The following is a 17,837-nucleotide window of genomic DNA, read 5'->3' on the forward strand; positions in this document are numbered from 1 at the left end:
ACCCAAAATGAAAAAAGAAAGAAAGAAAGAAAGAAAGAAAGAAAGAAAGAAAGAAAGAAAGAAAGAAAGAGAAAGAAAGAAAGAAAGAAAGAAAGAAAGAAAGAAAGAAAGAAAGAAAGAAGCTCCTCAGAGATCTAGTAAGATACATTGGGCTCCATACCCTGGTTTTAAGGAATGCTACTGTGTATACAAATGTGTATGAGAAGATACATGTGATGGTAACAATGTTCTTTGTGATCACAGGCAGTGGTTATGTTGGCTACTCCTTGCTCTCTGTTCCAGACCATGCATTACAGGAGATGGAACCCAGGATTACCATGTGCAAAGCATGTACTTGACTCTTTGACCTATTTCTACAGGCCCCAACTGTGATTTTTTTGATATCACGTGATAATAACAATAAAAGAATATGGAGGGCTTTGAGAAAGCTGATTCTGATCAGCACCAAAGAAAGCTGCAGGAGATTGGATAGTGAGATACAGAGAGATGGAAGGAACTTGGATTTGATTGGTGATGTTTGGTGAGAAGGCAAGCTGCTTTATAAAGATACTGTAATACTATTGAATAAGCTTCCAGTACCAGAACGGGACAACTGGAGTACCACAGAATAAGTTAAGCAAGACATGAAATAGACCTAGCCTTACCGCCAAAATGTTCCCCTCAGAGGTAACTAAAATCTTTACTCCATTTCCTTGCTATCTGGTTGTGGGCCAGACCCATAGTACAGTGGGTAGAGTGTTTGCCTTTTACACGGCAGACCCAGGTTCTATCACTAGCATCCCGTATCCCGTATGGTTCCCAGAACCCACCAGGAGTGATCCCTGAGCACGGCCTGCCATGCCCCCAAACCAAAAATAAATAAAATTAAAATACAAGGGCTGGGACTGAAGAGATAGTGCAGTGGGTAGGGCCCTTACCTTGAACGCCGCTGACCCTCATTCAATACCCTGCACCCCATGTGATTACCCCGAGCACCTCCAGAATTAATTCCTGAGTGCAGAGCCAAGAGTAACCACACACAGGCAAATACACAAAAAGGGTCCAAAACGGGGGGGAAATCTATGGAGAAATGGTATGACACCAAAGAAATAACGATCAGAGAAGGCGAGGTGATGCAAATCAGGCGTGGTGTCAAGGTAGGAAAGACTGCTTGCTATCAGGCTTGGGTTAGGGGATTCTGGAGAACTGGGGGCCAGATGCGGGTCCGAAGGTCCTGGTGGAGGGCTTGCAGAGATCAGCGACGTGGTCAAAGGAAACGCGCGTGGAACATCAGCCACTCTGCGGATTCAGCCCAGAGGGGTCGGGTTAAGGACACCCGGATCCTCAGCACCCCCGGCACGCGGTCCGAGAGAGCTGACGGCCCTGCCCGAGGGGCGCGGGAGCCCACGGGCCTCTGAGTGCTCCGGCCTGCCCCTCCCGACGCCCCAGGCGGCGCCAGCGTGCGCCTGCGCGGGCCCTTCCCACGGAGCCCAGCCGGAGCCCCGCCCCGGGCTCCGCCCCGCCCTCTGAGCCCCGGGCCCTGACAGGCTGAGTCCCGGGCCGCGCTCTCGCGCTGGCCAATGGGAGCGCGGCGCGCCCCGCGGCACGTGCGGCCCCGCCCGCCAGCCCGCCCGCCGGGGAGCCGGCGGCGGGGCCTCGGGGCGCGGACTCGCGGGGCGGCGGCGCGCGGGGCGGGGCGGGGGCGGGGAGCGGGCGGGGCGGCGCGGTGATTGGCCCGCGCGGCGAGCCGAGGCCGTTAACGGCGGCGCGGCCGAGCCCCGGCTCCAAAACAAAGGGCAGGCGGCCCGCGGGGCGGCGGCGGGGGGATGCCGCGTGCCCTGCCGAGGCGCCAACGGCCGCAGCGCGTCCCGGGCCGTGCGGGGGGCGCCTGAGAGCCGAGCCCGCGCCGACCGAGCCCAGGGCCGGATGGGCGCTGCGGGCCGGGGCGCGGACCGCCGAGCGGCCGTGAGTACAGGTGGGCCTCGACCTGTGGCGCGGGTGGCTCCCTGGGGTCGACCCCAGGAGCCGCGGCTGCGGGCAGTGCCCGGGCCGCACCTGTTGGGCGTCGGGGCCAGCGGGCGGGGCTCGAGGGGGCCGGACCTGCGGGTGTTTTTCTTCCGATTTGGTTCTTTGATCAGTTGCTCTTTGGCTCGGCGCGTTTTCTAGAGCAAACCTCGAAGTCGGGTCCTTTTGGTTTCCTCGCCCACCCCACTTCACCCCTCCCCCGGTCCTGTGCCCCTTTTTCTCCTTCCCCGCTCCCCGTCCTGGCCATGAAACATTTCACCGAGCAGGAACTGGACGTCGGACGATGCTTTCCCTCTTTTTTTTTTTTTTAAGAAAAAAAGGAGGGAAAATGAATGGGGGAGGGTCGCGATTAGGAAGGGCAATTTAAACCGGGGACGTCTCCTAGGTATGTGCTAGAAGGGAGAAAGGTTTCGGCTCGCCCGCATAAAGGGTTGGCCTAAAAGGAATTGTTCTTATTAGTTTACCACTTGTGGCACTTAGTCGTTATTTGAGCAGAGCCAGCCCAAAACAAAACCCAAAAGCCATCAAAGCCGTTAGCTTCCTAAATCTGCGAAGTAGGGCCGCACCTCCAGGCCCGCCTCTGATTAATGTGTTCGATGTCCCAATTAGGGGCTGGGGTTCATGTCAGATAGTGAATCTGCAGGGACGCAGCTCCTTGTTTTTCCTTCTTTCTCTCTCTTTAAAATGTGACCTTGCATTTGCTTATTTCTTCTGCAGATGTTCCCTCCCTGCCCTGCCATTTCCTCTGCCAAGAATGTCCTCTTTCCCTCCCACCCTCCTAAATGCCCACCGCCCCTCACCTTTTAAGTTGCTCCACCTGAGCTTCTCCCCCTCCCCACCCCTGTCACGTGGGCTTCCCCCAGCCTCTGCCCCATCTGGTGGCCACAACACCTGTTTGTGGAAGTCCATCCCTGGTCTAGGGGCTTGGTCCCAGGGCTCAACCCTAGTGTAGTTGAGCCTTGAGTCCCACACTGGTTCCTCCTAGCAGTGCCGAGCAATGTGGACTCCTGGGGGACGTTAGCGCCTTGTCTGAAGAATGCCAGTGCTTGGGATCAGAATGACAGTACAGTGAGTAAGGCACTTGCCTTGGACGTGGCTGACCCAGGTTTGAAGCTTCCCAGCTTCCTATATGGTCCCCCTTACCCTGCCTGGAGTGATTGCTGAGCACAGAGCCAAGAGTAAGTCCTTCACACTGCTGGGTGTGGAAACAAAAAGAGTGCCAATGCTCAGGACCTTCTATCCAGGCCCCATACTCCTTCCCCTAGTGTCTCACAGCGTTGATGGACCTGTGAAAGTGAGTCTGTGAAGAGTAGAGTTAAGAAGGCAAAGGGTGCACTGAGAGAGACCACTTCAGTGATGGCAACAATCTAGGGAAGACATGTGAGAGGTCCAGGCCCTTCTGAAGGGGCAAGAGGAAGGTGGTCATACTCAGGCTTGTAGCATAGGGTCTGGTGATGCACACATCAAAAAAAAAAAAAAAGATGGAGTGATCTTGAGCTTGATTGAGCATCTTGAGCCTTTCTTCTCTGTAAATGAAGGCATCACTTTGAAATGAAATTGACATGGGAACTGTGAAGACACCTGTAGATAACACCTCTGTGACCCCTACAGTTCCTGTCCTGGATTGCCACAGCACCTTTCCCACTGTGATGCTGACCTAGGTACAGTTCTTGTAACTAAATTCCAGGCACTGAATCTTTTGTGTGTGTAGGGTGGGTGGGGGGTGAGGGGCGCATACCCAGATCTGCTTTCAAGATTCACTCTGGGTGGTCCTCAGGGTGATGCCAGGGATGAAACTTGGGTCAGCTGTAGGCAAGGCAAGTGTCTTCAGCCCTGCGCTGTCTCCCCTCCCCTGTAAACCTCTGTATGTTGAGAGCAGATTGTTCCATTTCCTGGCCCAACATTTCTATATTTTTATTGGGCCACATCCCCAGCAGTCCTGGCTGGAGTGATTGCTGGGCACAGAGCCATGAGTAAGTCCAATGCCCAGAGAGCCCTGGGCAATCCCCACATTGTGGTGCTGGTCTGGAGATGCTGCTTGAGCCCAGTGGTGCTTGGGACCACCCAGGGGAAGCAGGGGAGCACCGTGTGGTACCAGGCTTTTTGCATGCCAGGGTGGTTCTCCTTGGCCCTTTATGTGTTTTTGTCCCTGGAAGACAGATAAAGTAGAAAATATTTCAAACAGGAAGAAGTAATAGAATTTTTCTTTAGATCGATTTTTTAAAATCTGAGATTCATTTGGAAAATTTTTAGAAACTTAAATATGATCCATGAAACCTTTAAGAAGTGGGGATGGATATGGGATTGGGGAAATCTGTGAACACAAAGCTGTGGAGGGTTGAGGGGTCTGGGGAGGGCAACGTGGAGGACTGGGCAAAGATGCACTAGGGCACTGCTGAGAGTGGAAAGAAACCTTGGGTCCACACTGTCATCCACACCCAGAGGGGACCCACCCCCCGTTATGGTACCTTCAGGGCCAGGAGCCAGAGTCTCAGTGCTTGTGATGGGGTTGAGGGATCGCTAAGGTCAGCCTTTGAATGGGGACAGAATCTCTCAGGACCCTGTGGATGGCCAGTTCGCCTTTGAACAAGAGAAGGTGTGGGCTGAGCAGAGCCTTGCTCCCTGTGGGGCCCTACCCAGGGTGCACACCCTGCTGACCACTGGCATGGGTGCACCACCCCCCAAGCCCCTTTTCACTGAGTGTCTGCAGGGGGCCTGGAGTGTTTGTCTTTCTTAGCATGGGATCAATAACACTGCCTTAGGATTCACAAACTCTTCTTTCATCCTGGTGTTGCAGGCCCCATCCCCATCCTCCCCGTGAGAGAGGGGGGCTGTCCTGCCTCTGTGCTTCACCAGGAACGTGGTTGGCCCAGGCAGGGGCTGTGGGAAGCTTCATTCTGGGGGTTGGGGGCGGGGGCTGAGAAGCGCAGGTTGCAGGTTCTTAGGAAAGAGCATTATTCATGGGCCTGTGGGAGGCAGTGGAGGCGAGGTGGAGGCTGGGTGGCACCTGGGACACAGGCGAGGAAGGAGCCTGGAGCCTGGGGTCCCTCGAGAGGCCGGGCCTGGTGGGCAAGCACAGGGTGCTGAGGGGTGTGGCAGGCTGATCCCCCTCACCGGACACAGTGCTCAGGGGCCACAGATCTACAGGGCGGGGAACAGCTTTTCAACTGCAGCCACAGAGGGAGTGAGTGCGCGTGTGTTTGTGTGTGTGTGTGTGTGTGTGTGTGTGTGTGTGTGTGTGTGTGTATGTGTATGTGTGTGCGCGCGCGCACATGTACATGCGCAAGCAAAGGAGGCTGGTGTTACCAGAGGCATTGCCCTTCTAGGTCTTTCCATGCCTGGCAAGTTCACCTACTAGGTACACATGTGCGTTTGGATGGTCAGTACAGACGTACAGAAAAACTGACAGAAGGAAGACCCTTCCTGTCTTCCTGTCTGCTGTCGGGGCCCAGGGTGGAACCGAGGACTCACATTCACCAGTGCCTTGACCAGCCTCGTGGTTGGACTGGAGGAGGAGGCTTCTTGTGTGGCCATCACAGCGTAGAAGGCCATCACAGATCATCTCCTGGGTTGGCCTCTTCCAGGACAAGAGCCCCAAGCATTGACTGTTGTCACCAACTGCCATGTCTCAATGGACACTTGCCAGAGGTGGCACCAGCATTTTGCTCACCTCTGCAAGGCTGTGAGGTGGCTCAGTCTGCCCCTAGATTGCCTCTGAGAAATGGGCTCACATCTGTTCCCGCAGTGCAGGCACAGTGGCCCTGGTTGTGAACTCTGACTTGAATGCTTTAAGAATGTTTTTTCTCAGGGTTGGGTGTTGGAGCCACACCCGACAATGTTCAGGGGTTACTCCTAGCTCTGTGCTCAGGGATCATTCCTGGTGATGCTCAGGAGACCAGGGGTGCTGGGGAGTGAAGCTGGGTCAGTTGTGTGGCAAGGCAGGTGCCCTTACCCAGGTGGTATCTCTCCAGCCTGGCTCTGGCACAGACTCCAGCCCCCAAGGACTGGCTGCACCACCTTGGGGGGGGGGGGGGTGTCGGTATCTTGTTGCTCCACGGAGTTTCTCTGACCTCCGGGTCCCGGTCACTTCCGCGCATCCGTGGGGACTGCTGAGCACGGTGCTGATGGGCCTGGCCTTGCGCCATCCCTGCCCACAGTGCACCCCCTGCTGTGGGGCTTTCCCTGAGCGACCCCACTCACCGGGTCGCCTGTGTGCCCGCTGCTCCGCTGCTGATTCTCCCCTTCCCGGGGGCTCGGGAGCCAGGTGGGATTTCACCTGTGGGGATAATGCTACGAGGCAGGGGCGGCCTCCATGCTACCCCCAAGTGCTGCGCTGTCCCGTGTAGGGTTTATTTCTCAAATGTGTTTGTCTTTAGAAGTATGGCAACAGCGCCATATGGACATGGGCCTGATTCACATGCTCTTAAAATAATCACACATACTTATTTTAGAGGAGAAACTTCTGGAATCCAGAATATTGTTTTTGTTCTGAAGCATTACCTCATCCCGATATCTCTTTGTGGGTGGCAGCTACCCCGCACCCCGGGAACATGACGCCCTGCGGGGGGCATCTGCTCCAGAAACACCAGCTCTTACCTTTGCTCACTGTGGTCACGTTGGCTCTGTGTACTTGCAAGCTCGGCTAGGATGCCCCCAGCCTCACAGGGTCTGCAGGAGTCCCTGGGACGGCAGTGGCAGGTGTGGTCAAATCCGTCTGGAGGCATATCCCCATTGTGCTGAGGCGGGCACCTGGGTCAAGGATGGCCTGGCACGGGGTGTCCAGTACAGGCAGATATGGGCAGCCCCGAGAACTTCAGAATCAACAGGAAACCTGGGCAAGCAGCCACTTTGCTTGTTCATCACTGGGGGGACCACAGCCAGCAGTGCTGGGGGGTCCTGCAGCACTGGGAGCCCACCAGCACCTCACACCTGCCGACCTGTGCTCCTGCCTTCACGCCCCACTGGCCCATGGCACCCCATTCCCAGAGGTACCCCCTTCTCCGTTCTGATGACAACACAGAGTGGCGTCTCATTCAGAAGCTGCGGCTCAGAGTTGGGCCGACCCTGCAGTGATCTCCCCTGGTCCGCAGGAGTTTCCCTCACGAAGGGGTCTCTGAGCCTCTGCTGCTCCAAAGTCAAACCGCAGTGTGGCATTTATTATCCAATAAGAGAAACACTGGGGGAGGGGGTGGCAGAGAGATGGTAGAGTGGGTAAGATACTGCTTCGTACATGGCCAACCTGGGTTCGATCCCTGACATTCTGTGTGGTGCCCTGACCACTGCCAGGAGTGATTCCTGAGTGCAGAGCCAGGAGTAAGTCCTGAGCATTGCTGGGTATGGCCCAAAAATCAAAAAGAGAGAGAAAAATTCAGAAATGTGAGAGCCGGGTCCACAGAGCTCAGCTTCCTTCCTTGAAACTGTCATTATTAAAGGGTCTAGGCACCAAGGAACAGCATGTGCACGGCAAGGAGACAGCTGTGTGTGTGTGCACGCGCGCGCGTGTGTGTGTGTGTGTCAGGGGGAGTCCTTGGGGACACTTGGCTCTGTGACCACAGGGAGAATGTTGAGCTTCTCAAAGAGGGGAGGTCCCGGAGTGAGCACTTGGCTTGCCCATGGCTGATCTTGGTTCAATCCCTGGCACACCGGTATGTTGCGCTGAGCCCCAGCCAGGAAGGATTCCTGAGTGCAGAGCCCTGAGCATCAACAGGTGTCTAAGTCCCGAAGTCCCCCAGTCGAAGTTTAACTAAAACTTCAGGGCCTGGGGAGATAGTACAGTGGGTTTGATCTCGTGTCCCATATGATCCCCAAAGCACTGCCAGAATTAATTCCCGAGTGCAGAGCCGGGAGTAACCCTGAGCATAGCCAAGTGTGATCCAAAAGCCCCCAAAATAAATAAACTTGTGTCAAAGAGGGGAAGAATGCCAGGGTTGAACTTGTAAGCAGTTGGGTAGACTGGGGCAATAGATAACGTCTGGCAAGCTGGAGAAGAGAGATTGAGGGCCCCCTGAGCACTCCCCCCCCCCACACACACACAAAAATTGGACTGTGATTTGGGTTCAGTGTGATACCCCTAATTCTAAAGCAAGCCAGGGGAAAATTCAGGATTGGCATATGGCTTGATAGCTATGGGTGGGGTGTGGATCGTAGCTGGGCATATTGAATGCAGTCAAACTGCTTAACCACTTGGCAGCGGAGACCCTCCACTGGGGAAGGAAACAGGCTTCCTTTTATTTATTTATTTTAAAGTTTTTATTGAAACTTACTTAGATGTGAGGGGAGAGGAAGAAAGGAAGTACATGTTCAAGAGAGAACATGGACTTCTCCGGAGCAGAACAAGCAAGTAGAGAGACGGAGACAAGTGAGATACGGGTTCGGGGGAGAGCACGGTTGGGGAGCAGGCCACCAGGCTTCCTCTGGAACCCGAGCCGGTGTCTCCGCAGTGGCCTTCTCTGTCGGGAGGTGGGAGTTCCTCCCTCTGGTTTCAGGTATGAAATAGGACCTGGCTTGCGTTCTCCTTTCCTCTAGGTGCCCAAGCGTCCGGGTCCCTCTGGGGCGGGTCTGAGCTTTCCCGGTGAGCTGCCCCCTTTGCTGGGCTCCCTTTCCTCACGCTGCAGCTGTTGCTGTCCTGGGCCAGGCCCACGCTTGCGGTGGCAGCCATGGAGAGGGACAGCACTCGCTCACCAGCAGACTCCGGGTGAGTCGCTGTCCCCGTCTCCCTCTCCAAGAACTTGCTGACCTGTTCTGGCCTTGGGCATGAAGGCCTGTAGGATATGTTGCCCCGAGAATGACACTGTGACAGGGAGGGGCTTGGGGAGCAGAGAGGAAAGTCACTCTCTGTCCTGCCTCTCTCCTTTCCTTCTTCCTTCACACTCCCCTGGTCGCGGCCTCCCTGTCCCCGACCGGGAGGGGTGTGTGTGTGTGTGTGTGTGTGTGTGTGTGTGTGGCGGGGGGGGGGGTTGTTTGGCCATGCCCTGCTGTGCTCAGTGGCTACTCCTGACCCTGTGCTCAGAAGTCACTCCTGGACTCCTGGAGGTGCTTGGGGGATCATATGTGGTCCTGGCAATTGAACGGGATTCAGCAGCTTGCAAGGCCATTGCCCCCCCGCTCCCCGTACTCTGTCTAGCCCAGGAAGACACCGTTTTCATTGTTTTGGACCACACCAGGCAGTGTTCAGGGGTCGCTCCTGGTGTACTCAGGGGACCTATGGGATGCTAAGGATGGAACCCAGGCCATCCATTACAAGGCCAGCACCTTCCCCGTACTATGTCCAGCCTAGGGGGACACTTCGCACAGGGTGGGACTTGGGGGCCTCAGAAGGTGTCAGCAAACCTTGACAATCTCAGCCTTAGACAATCTCTGCCTTGCACGCAGCTGACCTAGGTTCGATTCCCTTAGACAATCTCCCTGCCCTCGCCTCCCCTGTTGTCCAGTCAGCTGTTCACACATGTACCTTTGCCTGCCCAGTGTAAAAGCTTCTGGTGCTGGTCTCTCCTTCACTCCTGACTCTCCTGGGAGGGCCTCCAGGCACTGTAAACCTCAGTGAAGTTGGCTGCTTTTCTCCTGCTCATCTTGCTTAGCTGAAGTTTGGACCCAGCCAGGAGATTCTCCATCAGGAGAGTCAGCAAAATGTTTCATTCCTCTGCAGACACAGGACAGGACAAGTTTCGGTGGGGGGGAGGGGGGGAGGACAGGCAGTGGTGACTGCTGCTGAGATGCTGGAGGCCAGTGGGCTATACACCTGAGCCATGCTCAGTGGCCAGGGGCTGCTGGATGTCAAGCCCAGGCTTCACATGAGCACGGCATATGCTGCCGCTGAGCCCATCCCAGCCCTTACATTCCAGTCATGAATGTAAGGCTCTGGCTCCTGGCATGGCTGCACACATACACCTTTCTGGATTCTTACTTGAGTAGCATTTTATTTAAAAATTACTTTCAGGGGGGCTGGAGCAATAGCACAGCAGGTAGGGCGTTTGCCTTGCACGCAGCTGACCTAGGTTCGATTCCCAGCATCCCATATGGTCCCCTGAGCACCGCCAGGAGTGATTCCTGAGTGCATGAACCAGGAATAAGCCCTGTGCATTGCCGGGTGTGACCCAAAAAGCAGAAAAAAAAATTACTTTCAGGGGCCAGAATATAGATCATTTGCCTTGCATGCAGCCATTGGATGCAAGGCTTTGGTCCCTGGAACCTCCATGTTGCCAGGCGTGATCCCTGAGCACAGAGCCAGGAGTAAGCTATGAGCACTGCCAGGTGTGACCCCTAAAGCAACAATTTATTTTTCAGGTGGGACAGTACTTGCCTCGTCGCTTTTAAAGACCTGATTTGACCCCAAGCATTGCGTGGTCCCCTGGGCACCAGCAGATTCTAGCACCCAACTGTCAGCACCATAGCACCAGCCCAAGCACCACTGGGGGTGGCCCTGGGCACCAGCACCCCTGGGGGTGGTCCCTGTAAGAGACCACTCAGGGAGGGCTCCGGCACCCAGTTGCCTCAGTACCGCTTGCATCCATCTCCACGTGTCTGTCTCCCATCTTCCCTCTTGAGTTTTGTTTTGGGGCCATCTCTGGTAGTGACGGGGCTGACTCCTGGCTCTGTGCTCAGGGATCACCCCTGGCGGAGCTCAGAGGACCATGTGCAGTACCCGGGTCAGGCTCATGCGGGACAGCACTTTACCTGCTGTGGCAGCGCTCTGGCCCCTGGCCCTCAATTTTGTACCTTCTTTGTGAAAGTATTTTCCATCGTGGGTTTATCCTCAGAGGCTCTGCGTCGGACGTTGCAGGTACGTGAGGCTGTTTCCTTGGGATCTGTCCATCCCTTTGCAGCAACCCTGGGACTGGGGGAGTGTCACACAGATTTGCTGGTGCTGTCTGGGGCTATACTCATGCTCACATCACGGCTTCCCAGGGCTCGTCTGCACCCTCATTGAGGTGCTTGCACACTCCTGGCCGTGCACCAGAGACCACCCACTGTTGAGGCACTGAGGGTCCCAGACAGCAGAGCGTGGGACTGTAAGATCGGACTCGTGGCCCCCCACCTGCAGGCACTTCAGTGATTGCCAAATCTTCTTTTGCCCTCCCTTGGAATCTTCATATCTCATTTTTCTGGCCTCACTGAGATCACAGTGCCCAGGGATCCCTCCTGGAAGTGCTCGGGGGACTATATGGAGTGCTGGGGATCAAGCCCCAGTGAGCCTTGTGCCAGTGCCTCCCCACTGTGCTGTCGCTTCAGCCCGTGGTCATCTTTATTCGCCAGTTCTCTCCTTTAAAGTTGAGACTTTAGTCTGCTGCTGTTTTTCTTCTGAATGAAACATGTCCTTAAACTTAGGTGGGTTTTTGTTTTGTTTTGCACGGCAAAGCCTGGTAAGCTACCCGTGATGTATTTGATATGCCAAAAACAGTAACAACAGGTCTCACAATGGAGGCATTACTGGTGCCCGTTTGAGCAAATCGATTAACTGCGGGAGGACAGTGCAGTGCTACAGTGCTTGTTTTGCACAGGGGGTAGGGCGTTTGCCTTGCACGCGGCCAACCTGGGTTCGATTCCTCCGCCCCTCTCAGAGAGCCCAGCAAGCTACCAAGAGTATCCTGCTCATGCGGCAAAGCCTGGGAAGCTTTGACGTATTCAATATGCCAAAAACAGTAACAATAAGTCTCACTGTTTATTGTGAGACATTACTGGTGCCTGCTCGAGCAAATCGATGAACAACGGGAGGACAGTGCTACAGTGCTACAGTTTGTTTTGCTCAGGTCAAACTTTTTGGTTGGCTAAAAATGTCTTTTGGAAGGGTGAGTACATTCAGTGATGCTCAGAGATTGTTACTCCTGACTTTACAATCAGAGATCACGTCTGCTGGTCTTGGAGGACCATACAGATGTGAGGAATGGAACCTAGATAAGGCAAGCACCCTACCCACTCTCCTATCTTTCTGGTCCCATGAAAGTGTTATTTTCTGCTCTCACTGGATGTGGAACTCTAGTTTTCATTCAGAACCTGGAGGTCCCTTTCCCTACTGCCTCTTGAGTTTCATTCTTTGGAGACATTTGTTCTGTTGAAAGGTAACTTTTCCTCTCCTTCTTGTGTTTTTTTTTCTGGGTTTGTTGTGTTTTTGTTGGGGGCTCATAACCAGTGGTACTTGTTATTTACTCCTGACTGCTTAGGGATCATAGGTGGAGCTGGGAATAGAACCTGGTTCAGATGCACACCAGGCAGGCACCCTACCTTACCGCATTATCTCTCTGACACCAAGGGTTTGTTTTTTAAAATCTATTCTACTTGCAGTTCTTAGACTTGAACTCTGTGAGTTGGTATTTTTTTTTTTAAGTTTTGGCATGTCTTTGTCATTGTCTCTTCCTGTACTGCCTCTCCACCACATTTTCTTCTATTTCTCTTTTCTTGCCCAAATACCCATCAGTGCTGTGTCCAAGAAATCATTGCCAACTCCAGTGTCAGAAAGAATTCCCTTGATGCTTTTTTCTAAGATTCTGGTTTCAGTTCTCACACATAGGTCTTTGCAGGTGTTAGCTGTGTGCTTGCTGCATTTCTTTGCAGATGAATACCTAGTTTTCCAGGCACCACATGCTGATGGCTGTTCTTTCCCCATGTAAATGTTGTTGAAAAGTCATCTGCCCTTTTGTAAGGGTTAATATCTGAGCTTGTAACACAATTTCTTAAAGATTAATACAGGGGTCAGAGTGATCATCCAGCAGATAGGGAGATGCCCTGCAAGAGGTCGATCGTGTTCAATCCCTGGTACCCAGTATGGTCCCCCAGGCATGCCAGGAATGGTCCCTGAGTGCAGAGCCAGGAGTAAGCCCTGACACAGTCAGATGCCCCTCACCCCCCGCCTAAAAAAAAGATTAATAGTGGGTGCCTCACATAGACTCGCACTGGGCCAGGGTTTTGAGTCACACACTCCAGCATGTGGGACAAGATACATCCTGCTGGCCTCATTTAGACGGGGGCCTTGGTGCAGCTTTTTAAAAAGTTTCCTGGCACTGCATAAGGTACAAAATCTATTTGGTCAAATGTTCTTCTCAACTTAATTTATCTGGAAGTCATTCACCTGCAGCTTCCAGTTATACTTAGGATAGTTATGGGGCCGGAGTTGATACTACAGCAGGTCGGGCACTTGCCTTGCATGCAGTCGACCAGTTTGGATCTCCAGCACCCAATTTGGTCCCCCATGCCTGCCAGAAGTGATCTGTCCATGAGTGCAGAGCCAGGATCAAGTCTTGAGCATTGCCAGGTGTGGCCCCAAAATAAGGCTAAACAGTGATAAAGTACGAGATGAGCCAAATAAGTAGTAGAGTGGGCAGGTACTTACCTTTCATCGAGCTGACCCGGGTTCAATCCCTCACACCACATAAGGTCCCTCAATGCCCCACCAGGAGTTGATCCCTGAGCGCAGAACCAGGAGTAAGTCCTAACCACTGCTGGGTGAGACCCAGAAATCAAAAGTATTTAGCGTTCTATTTTTTTTTTTAAAGATAAGTGTGGTGCCAGGGCCTAACACAGGGCCTTTCTTCCCCCGTCTCCCCGCGCCCCCAGCTCATAGCCCTGTTCCCCGCAGACCATTGATGGGTGGCCCCTCACCGCAGCTCACTGATTGGTCTTCATTTGCCAACAGGTTGTGACGCTGCTGTCTTGTCCCTGCCGTGTGGAGGGTGAGACCACTGTCTTGTCCCCTCTGTGCGCACAGGGCCGCACGCCCTCCGACGACAACGGTGCTTGCGTGCATCCAGTGCTGTTTTGGTTCAAGGGCCCAGCAGAGCTACCCTGCGCCCAGCGCCAGCCGCGGGCTGAGTGTGGAGGGCACCGCCGAGATGGTGAAGTTGACCAAATCCAAAACGTTCCAAGCTTATCTGCCAAACTGCCACCGCACATATAGCTGTGTCCACTGCAGAGCCCACCTGGCCAACCATGACGAGCTGATCTCCAAGGTGAGGGCTGGGTCTCGCAGGGGCTAAGGAGGGGACACGGCGGGGCATGCAGACACTGGGATGTGCAGAGTTCAGCTGGCAGACCTGGGATCTGGTTGTGAGCTTTGCACAGTGGGTAGATTAGGAGGTTGGGCAGCCCCGGCTTCCCAAAGATCACTAAGAGCAGAATGTGTCAGCTGTGAAGTGATCCAGCCAGAAGTGATGCATCTCGTAACAGTGGCAGAGAAGAGGCAGCTGAAAGCCCAGGGAAAGAGCTCTAGGAGGGGATTGAGAAGTGTTGGAGTTCCACATGGGTGAGAAAAAAAGGGGCTATGAGAGGAAGTGGGATGATGCTTCCAGAAGATGTCCAAGAGGGAAGTCTCGGATACTCCTAGCATGGCTGAAACATTCAGAGCAGAGCGGCAAGACTCCCTGTTCATCAGACTCCGTCAGCAGCACCTGCTGTGGTCACTGGGGGCTACCTGTTAAAGCCCCATACAGGCTTTGCTCTCCAGGGCCTCTCTCTCTCTCTTTTTTTTGTTTGCTTTTGGGTTACACCTGGCGATGCACAGGGGTTACTCCTGGCTCCTGGTGGTGCTCGGGGAACCATATGGGATGCTGGGAATCAAACCTGGGTCAGCAGCATGCACTGTACTATTACTCCAGCTCTGAGGCTTCTCTCTTGAACACGGTTTTACCCTCTGTCTCTCCCTTCACATCTTTCCAAATAAGTTTCACTCTATAGAAATAACAAAATGGCCCATTGGTAATGGTTGTTTCCTGTTTCCTGCCCCCCCACATACACCCCCTATCCTCTCCTTTTTCCCTCCCCTTTCTGCCTTTTTCTGGGCTCCTTAAATCCCAGCCCCCCCCCCCCCAAAGCCTGCCCAGAGCTGGTGCCTTTCAGGAGCCCAGCTTGGGTTGGGGCTTCTTGTTTCACTTCAGTAGAATATTGTTCTACTTGTGTTTGACTAGGTAGTAATGAAACTTTTGTTTCCGTCCACCTGAAATGAAAACTGTAGTGACCATGGCTCGAAGGGCTGGACTCCCAGCCTGGCATGCCCGAGGCCCCAAGTGTGATGCCCCCGTACCACGTGGAACCAAGTGCTAAAGGTTGAATTCCTGGTGGCCCCTCTGCCTGGGCCCCCAGGCACAGGCAGGGAGGCTCTCCAGAGCAGGCTGCAATGGGGAAGAGACCCTGGTCCCCAGTGACTCAGCAGCTCCTTTGTCCCTTCATGTTTGGGGTCAGAAGTGGACGCCCCTGGACACCTCCTTTCGGGGCCTTGGCAAGGCGGGCACCCAGCCAGGAGCTGAGTGCCCGGCAACTGTCTGAGCCTGTGAGTCCTGCACAGGGGCACAGGGGCATGTGCGGCAGGGTCCGTCCGTCTGGTCACTGCACCTTCTGTCTTGTCTGTCCGCGGCTGGGAAGCCGCCCTTGTCTGCCACACCCAGACTCTGACGACTTTCCCCTTTTTTGCAGTCCTTTCAGGGAAGCCAGGGACGAGCCTACCTCTTCAACTCTGTGTGAGTACCACTGCCCGTGGCCTCAGGGGCCACCTGTGTCCGTTGCTTCTCCGCATACTGTGATAGCTGGAACCCGTAACGAGAGTCTCTGGGGCTTCTCGACCCTGTTCTGACCGTGGCCCCTTTCTGACCTTGCTCCCTTCCAGTGGCCCCCCCACCCCTTTTACACAGTTTTCACCTGGGCCCTCTTTGAATTCTGTGTGCTGGGGGCCCCCAGAAGCCTCGCACCCCGTTGAGGAAGGCTGGTGTGGGATGATCCCTTTGCCTGAGTCACTGACACGCTCAGCCTCGTGGGCGCAGCTGCGGGTTATTACTGTGTGCGATGTAGCCGCCTCCCGAACTCGCCCTGACCTGCCAGTCTTGTGGGAAAGTAAGAGAAAAAAAGTGTTTCCTTCTCATATAAGGTGGTCAGTGTGCGGCCACGGGAGAGGCAGAGTGCCAGAAAAATACCCATGTGTTCTGTAGTGCCTGGCTGGAGAAACGAGCCACGGTGAGGGCCAGTCTTGGGGCGGGAGGCCCTGGGGCAGGGGTGCTCGTCCCAGCAGCCCGCCTCTCCCCAGGGTGAACGTGGGCTGTGGCCCCGCGGAGGAGCGTGTCCTCCTGACCGGCCTGCACGCGGTGGCAGACATCTACTGCGAGAACTGCAAGACCACACTCGGGTGGAAATACGTGAGTGTCCCCCGCATCCCCTTGGCCTCCAGAGCAGGCAGCGGCATGGTCAGAACCCGCCAGGCTACAGATCTGCAGGGTAGCAAGACATGCCCCCTCACCCCACCCCACCCTACCCCCGAGCGCCCTGGTAGTGTGAGAGATCCTGGTGACTCAAGGCCCATGTTTTACAGTAGAATCTCTTGAACCGTCTCAGACTGGAAGCAGCCATGGCACCCACCGGGCAGCAGAAAACGAAACCAGGCTGTTGCTCATGGCAGAGCACTGGCCTGGAGAGTCCAGGGCTCTGATTCCATTGCTGGCACGGGGCAGCAACTCAATAAAAACCCTCACAGGGGCTGGAGTGATAGCACAGCAGGTAGGGTGTTTGCCTTGCACGCGGCCGACCCACGTTCGATTCCCAGTGTCCCATATGGTCCCCTGAGCACCGCCAGGAGTGATTCCTGTGTGCAGAGCCAGGAGTAACTCCTGAGCATCACCAGGTGTGACCCAAAAAGCCCCCCCCCCAAAAAAAACCCACACATACCCAATGACTGTGGGAGTTCTCTGAGGTGAGGGTGGGGGGACTGCTCCCACCTCTCTGGGGACACAAACTGGTGGCCATAGATGACACTGCACAGAGGAGCAAGTATGACCTCAGGGTTCAGGACCAGTGTGGGTCCAAAGACAAAGGTGCCCCTGCCCTGTGCCACCCTTTCCTCTGGGTCCTTGAACCACGTGGTGCCGACTTGCTCCTCTGTCACCTCTGTGGGTTCCTTGTGTCCTGCGTCTCCCACCCGCACCCCAGCAGGGCACAGCTCTGGCACGTCCTCTGCCAGGCTCCATTATTGAGAGACTGCTCATGCCAGCACTCCCAGCCCCGTCCGATGCCCATCTGGCCACTCTGCTGCTCTCTTCTGTCCCATGCTCCCCTGCGTGTACACAGGCCCAGCAAGGCCAGCCCACTGGCCTGAGCCCACCCACGGTCCAAGATAGCTGGACTGTGAACCAGAACATTTGCACACATTTTGTCTTTGGGCCGCACCCAGCTGTACTCAGAGCTTACTCTTGGCTCTGCACTCAGGAAGATCAGGGGATTGTATGGGATGCTGGGGATTGAACCCGGGTTGGCAGCCTGCAAGCAAGCGCCTTACCCCAAACTGTATCCCTCTGCCTAACTCCAAACACACTTTTCTTTTTTGGGTCACACCCAGCGCTGCTCAGGGGTAACTCCTGACTCTGCACTCAGGAATTTCTCCCGGAGTTGCTCTGGGGACCATATGGGATTTCGGGAATCGAACCCGAGTTGGCTGCGTGCAAGGCAAGCGCCCTACCCACTGTACTATCGCTCTGGCCCCACTTAACTTTCTTCACAAGAATGTAACGAAGTTGAACAAGGAAACAGATTGTGTTCTGAAATCTCTCTCTCTTTTTTCAAGGAGCATGCCTTTGAGAGCAGTCAGAAATACAAGGAAGGGAAATTCATTATTGAGCTGGCACATATGATCAAAGACAACGGCTGGGAGTGACACGGAGCTGTTCTCTTCTGAATATTATTTTGTCAGAGACTTCAAATGTAATGAAAACCTAGAGCATGTGGATGGCAGTCTGTTTCTTGAACTCAGCCCTGGCAGGCTGGCCTCTCCCTGCTGGTCTCGTGGTAAGTTGTCCCTCCAGCCTGGTTTCTGAAAGTCTTCAATGGCCTTTGTCTAACTTCTCGCATGTCCGAGCCAGAATTCACCA

General features: G+C 54.7%; 1 protein-coding gene across 2 annotated transcripts; it reads left to right on the forward strand.

The window, feature by feature from the left end:
- The first annotated feature begins 1,698 nt into the window (after positions 1–1,698).
- YPEL1 (yippee like 1) lies at positions 1,699–17,695 on the forward strand. 2 transcript variants are annotated; one of them, XM_056120636.1, is made up of 5 exons: positions 1,699–1,954; positions 13,631–13,943; positions 15,403–15,446; positions 16,007–16,115; positions 17,534–17,695. In XM_056120636.1, exons 2-5 carry the CDS (start codon positions 13,827–13,829, stop codon positions 17,621–17,623), a joined length of 360 nt encoding a protein of 119 aa, XP_055976611.1. In that variant the 5' UTR covers positions 1,699–1,954; positions 13,631–13,826; the 3' UTR covers positions 17,624–17,695. The 2 variants fall into 2 exon arrangements, with proteins under 2 accessions (XP_055976611.1, XP_055976612.1); XM_056120637.1 differs by lacking the exon at positions 1,699–1,954 and adding an exon at positions 8,649–8,698.
- Positions 17,696–17,837: the final 142 nt, after the last annotated feature.

The sequence above is a fragment of the Sorex fumeus genome, unplaced genomic scaffold, assembly GCF_029834395.1.
Source record: "Sorex fumeus unplaced genomic scaffold, SorFum_2.1 ptg000043l, whole genome shotgun sequence".
NCBI classification, from domain to species: Eukaryota; Metazoa; Chordata; class Mammalia; order Eulipotyphla; family Soricidae; genus Sorex; species Sorex fumeus.

What these genes read in the sequence shown, in the direction of transcription:
- YPEL1 (XM_056120636.1), top strand. Translation starts at nt 13,827, where the DNA reads ATGGTGAAGTTGACCAAATCCAAAACGTTCCAAGCTTATCTGCCAAAC. An exon ending in ATGACGAGCTGATCTCCAAG is followed by an intron (nt 13,944 to 15,402) that starts GTGAGGGCTGGG and finishes CCTTTTTTGCAG; the next exon opens with TCCTTTCAGGGAAGCCAGGG. An exon ending in GCCTACCTCTTCAACTCTGT is followed by an intron (nt 15,447 to 16,006) that starts GTGAGTACCACT and finishes GCCTCTCCCCAG; the next exon opens with GGTGAACGTGGGCTGTGGCC.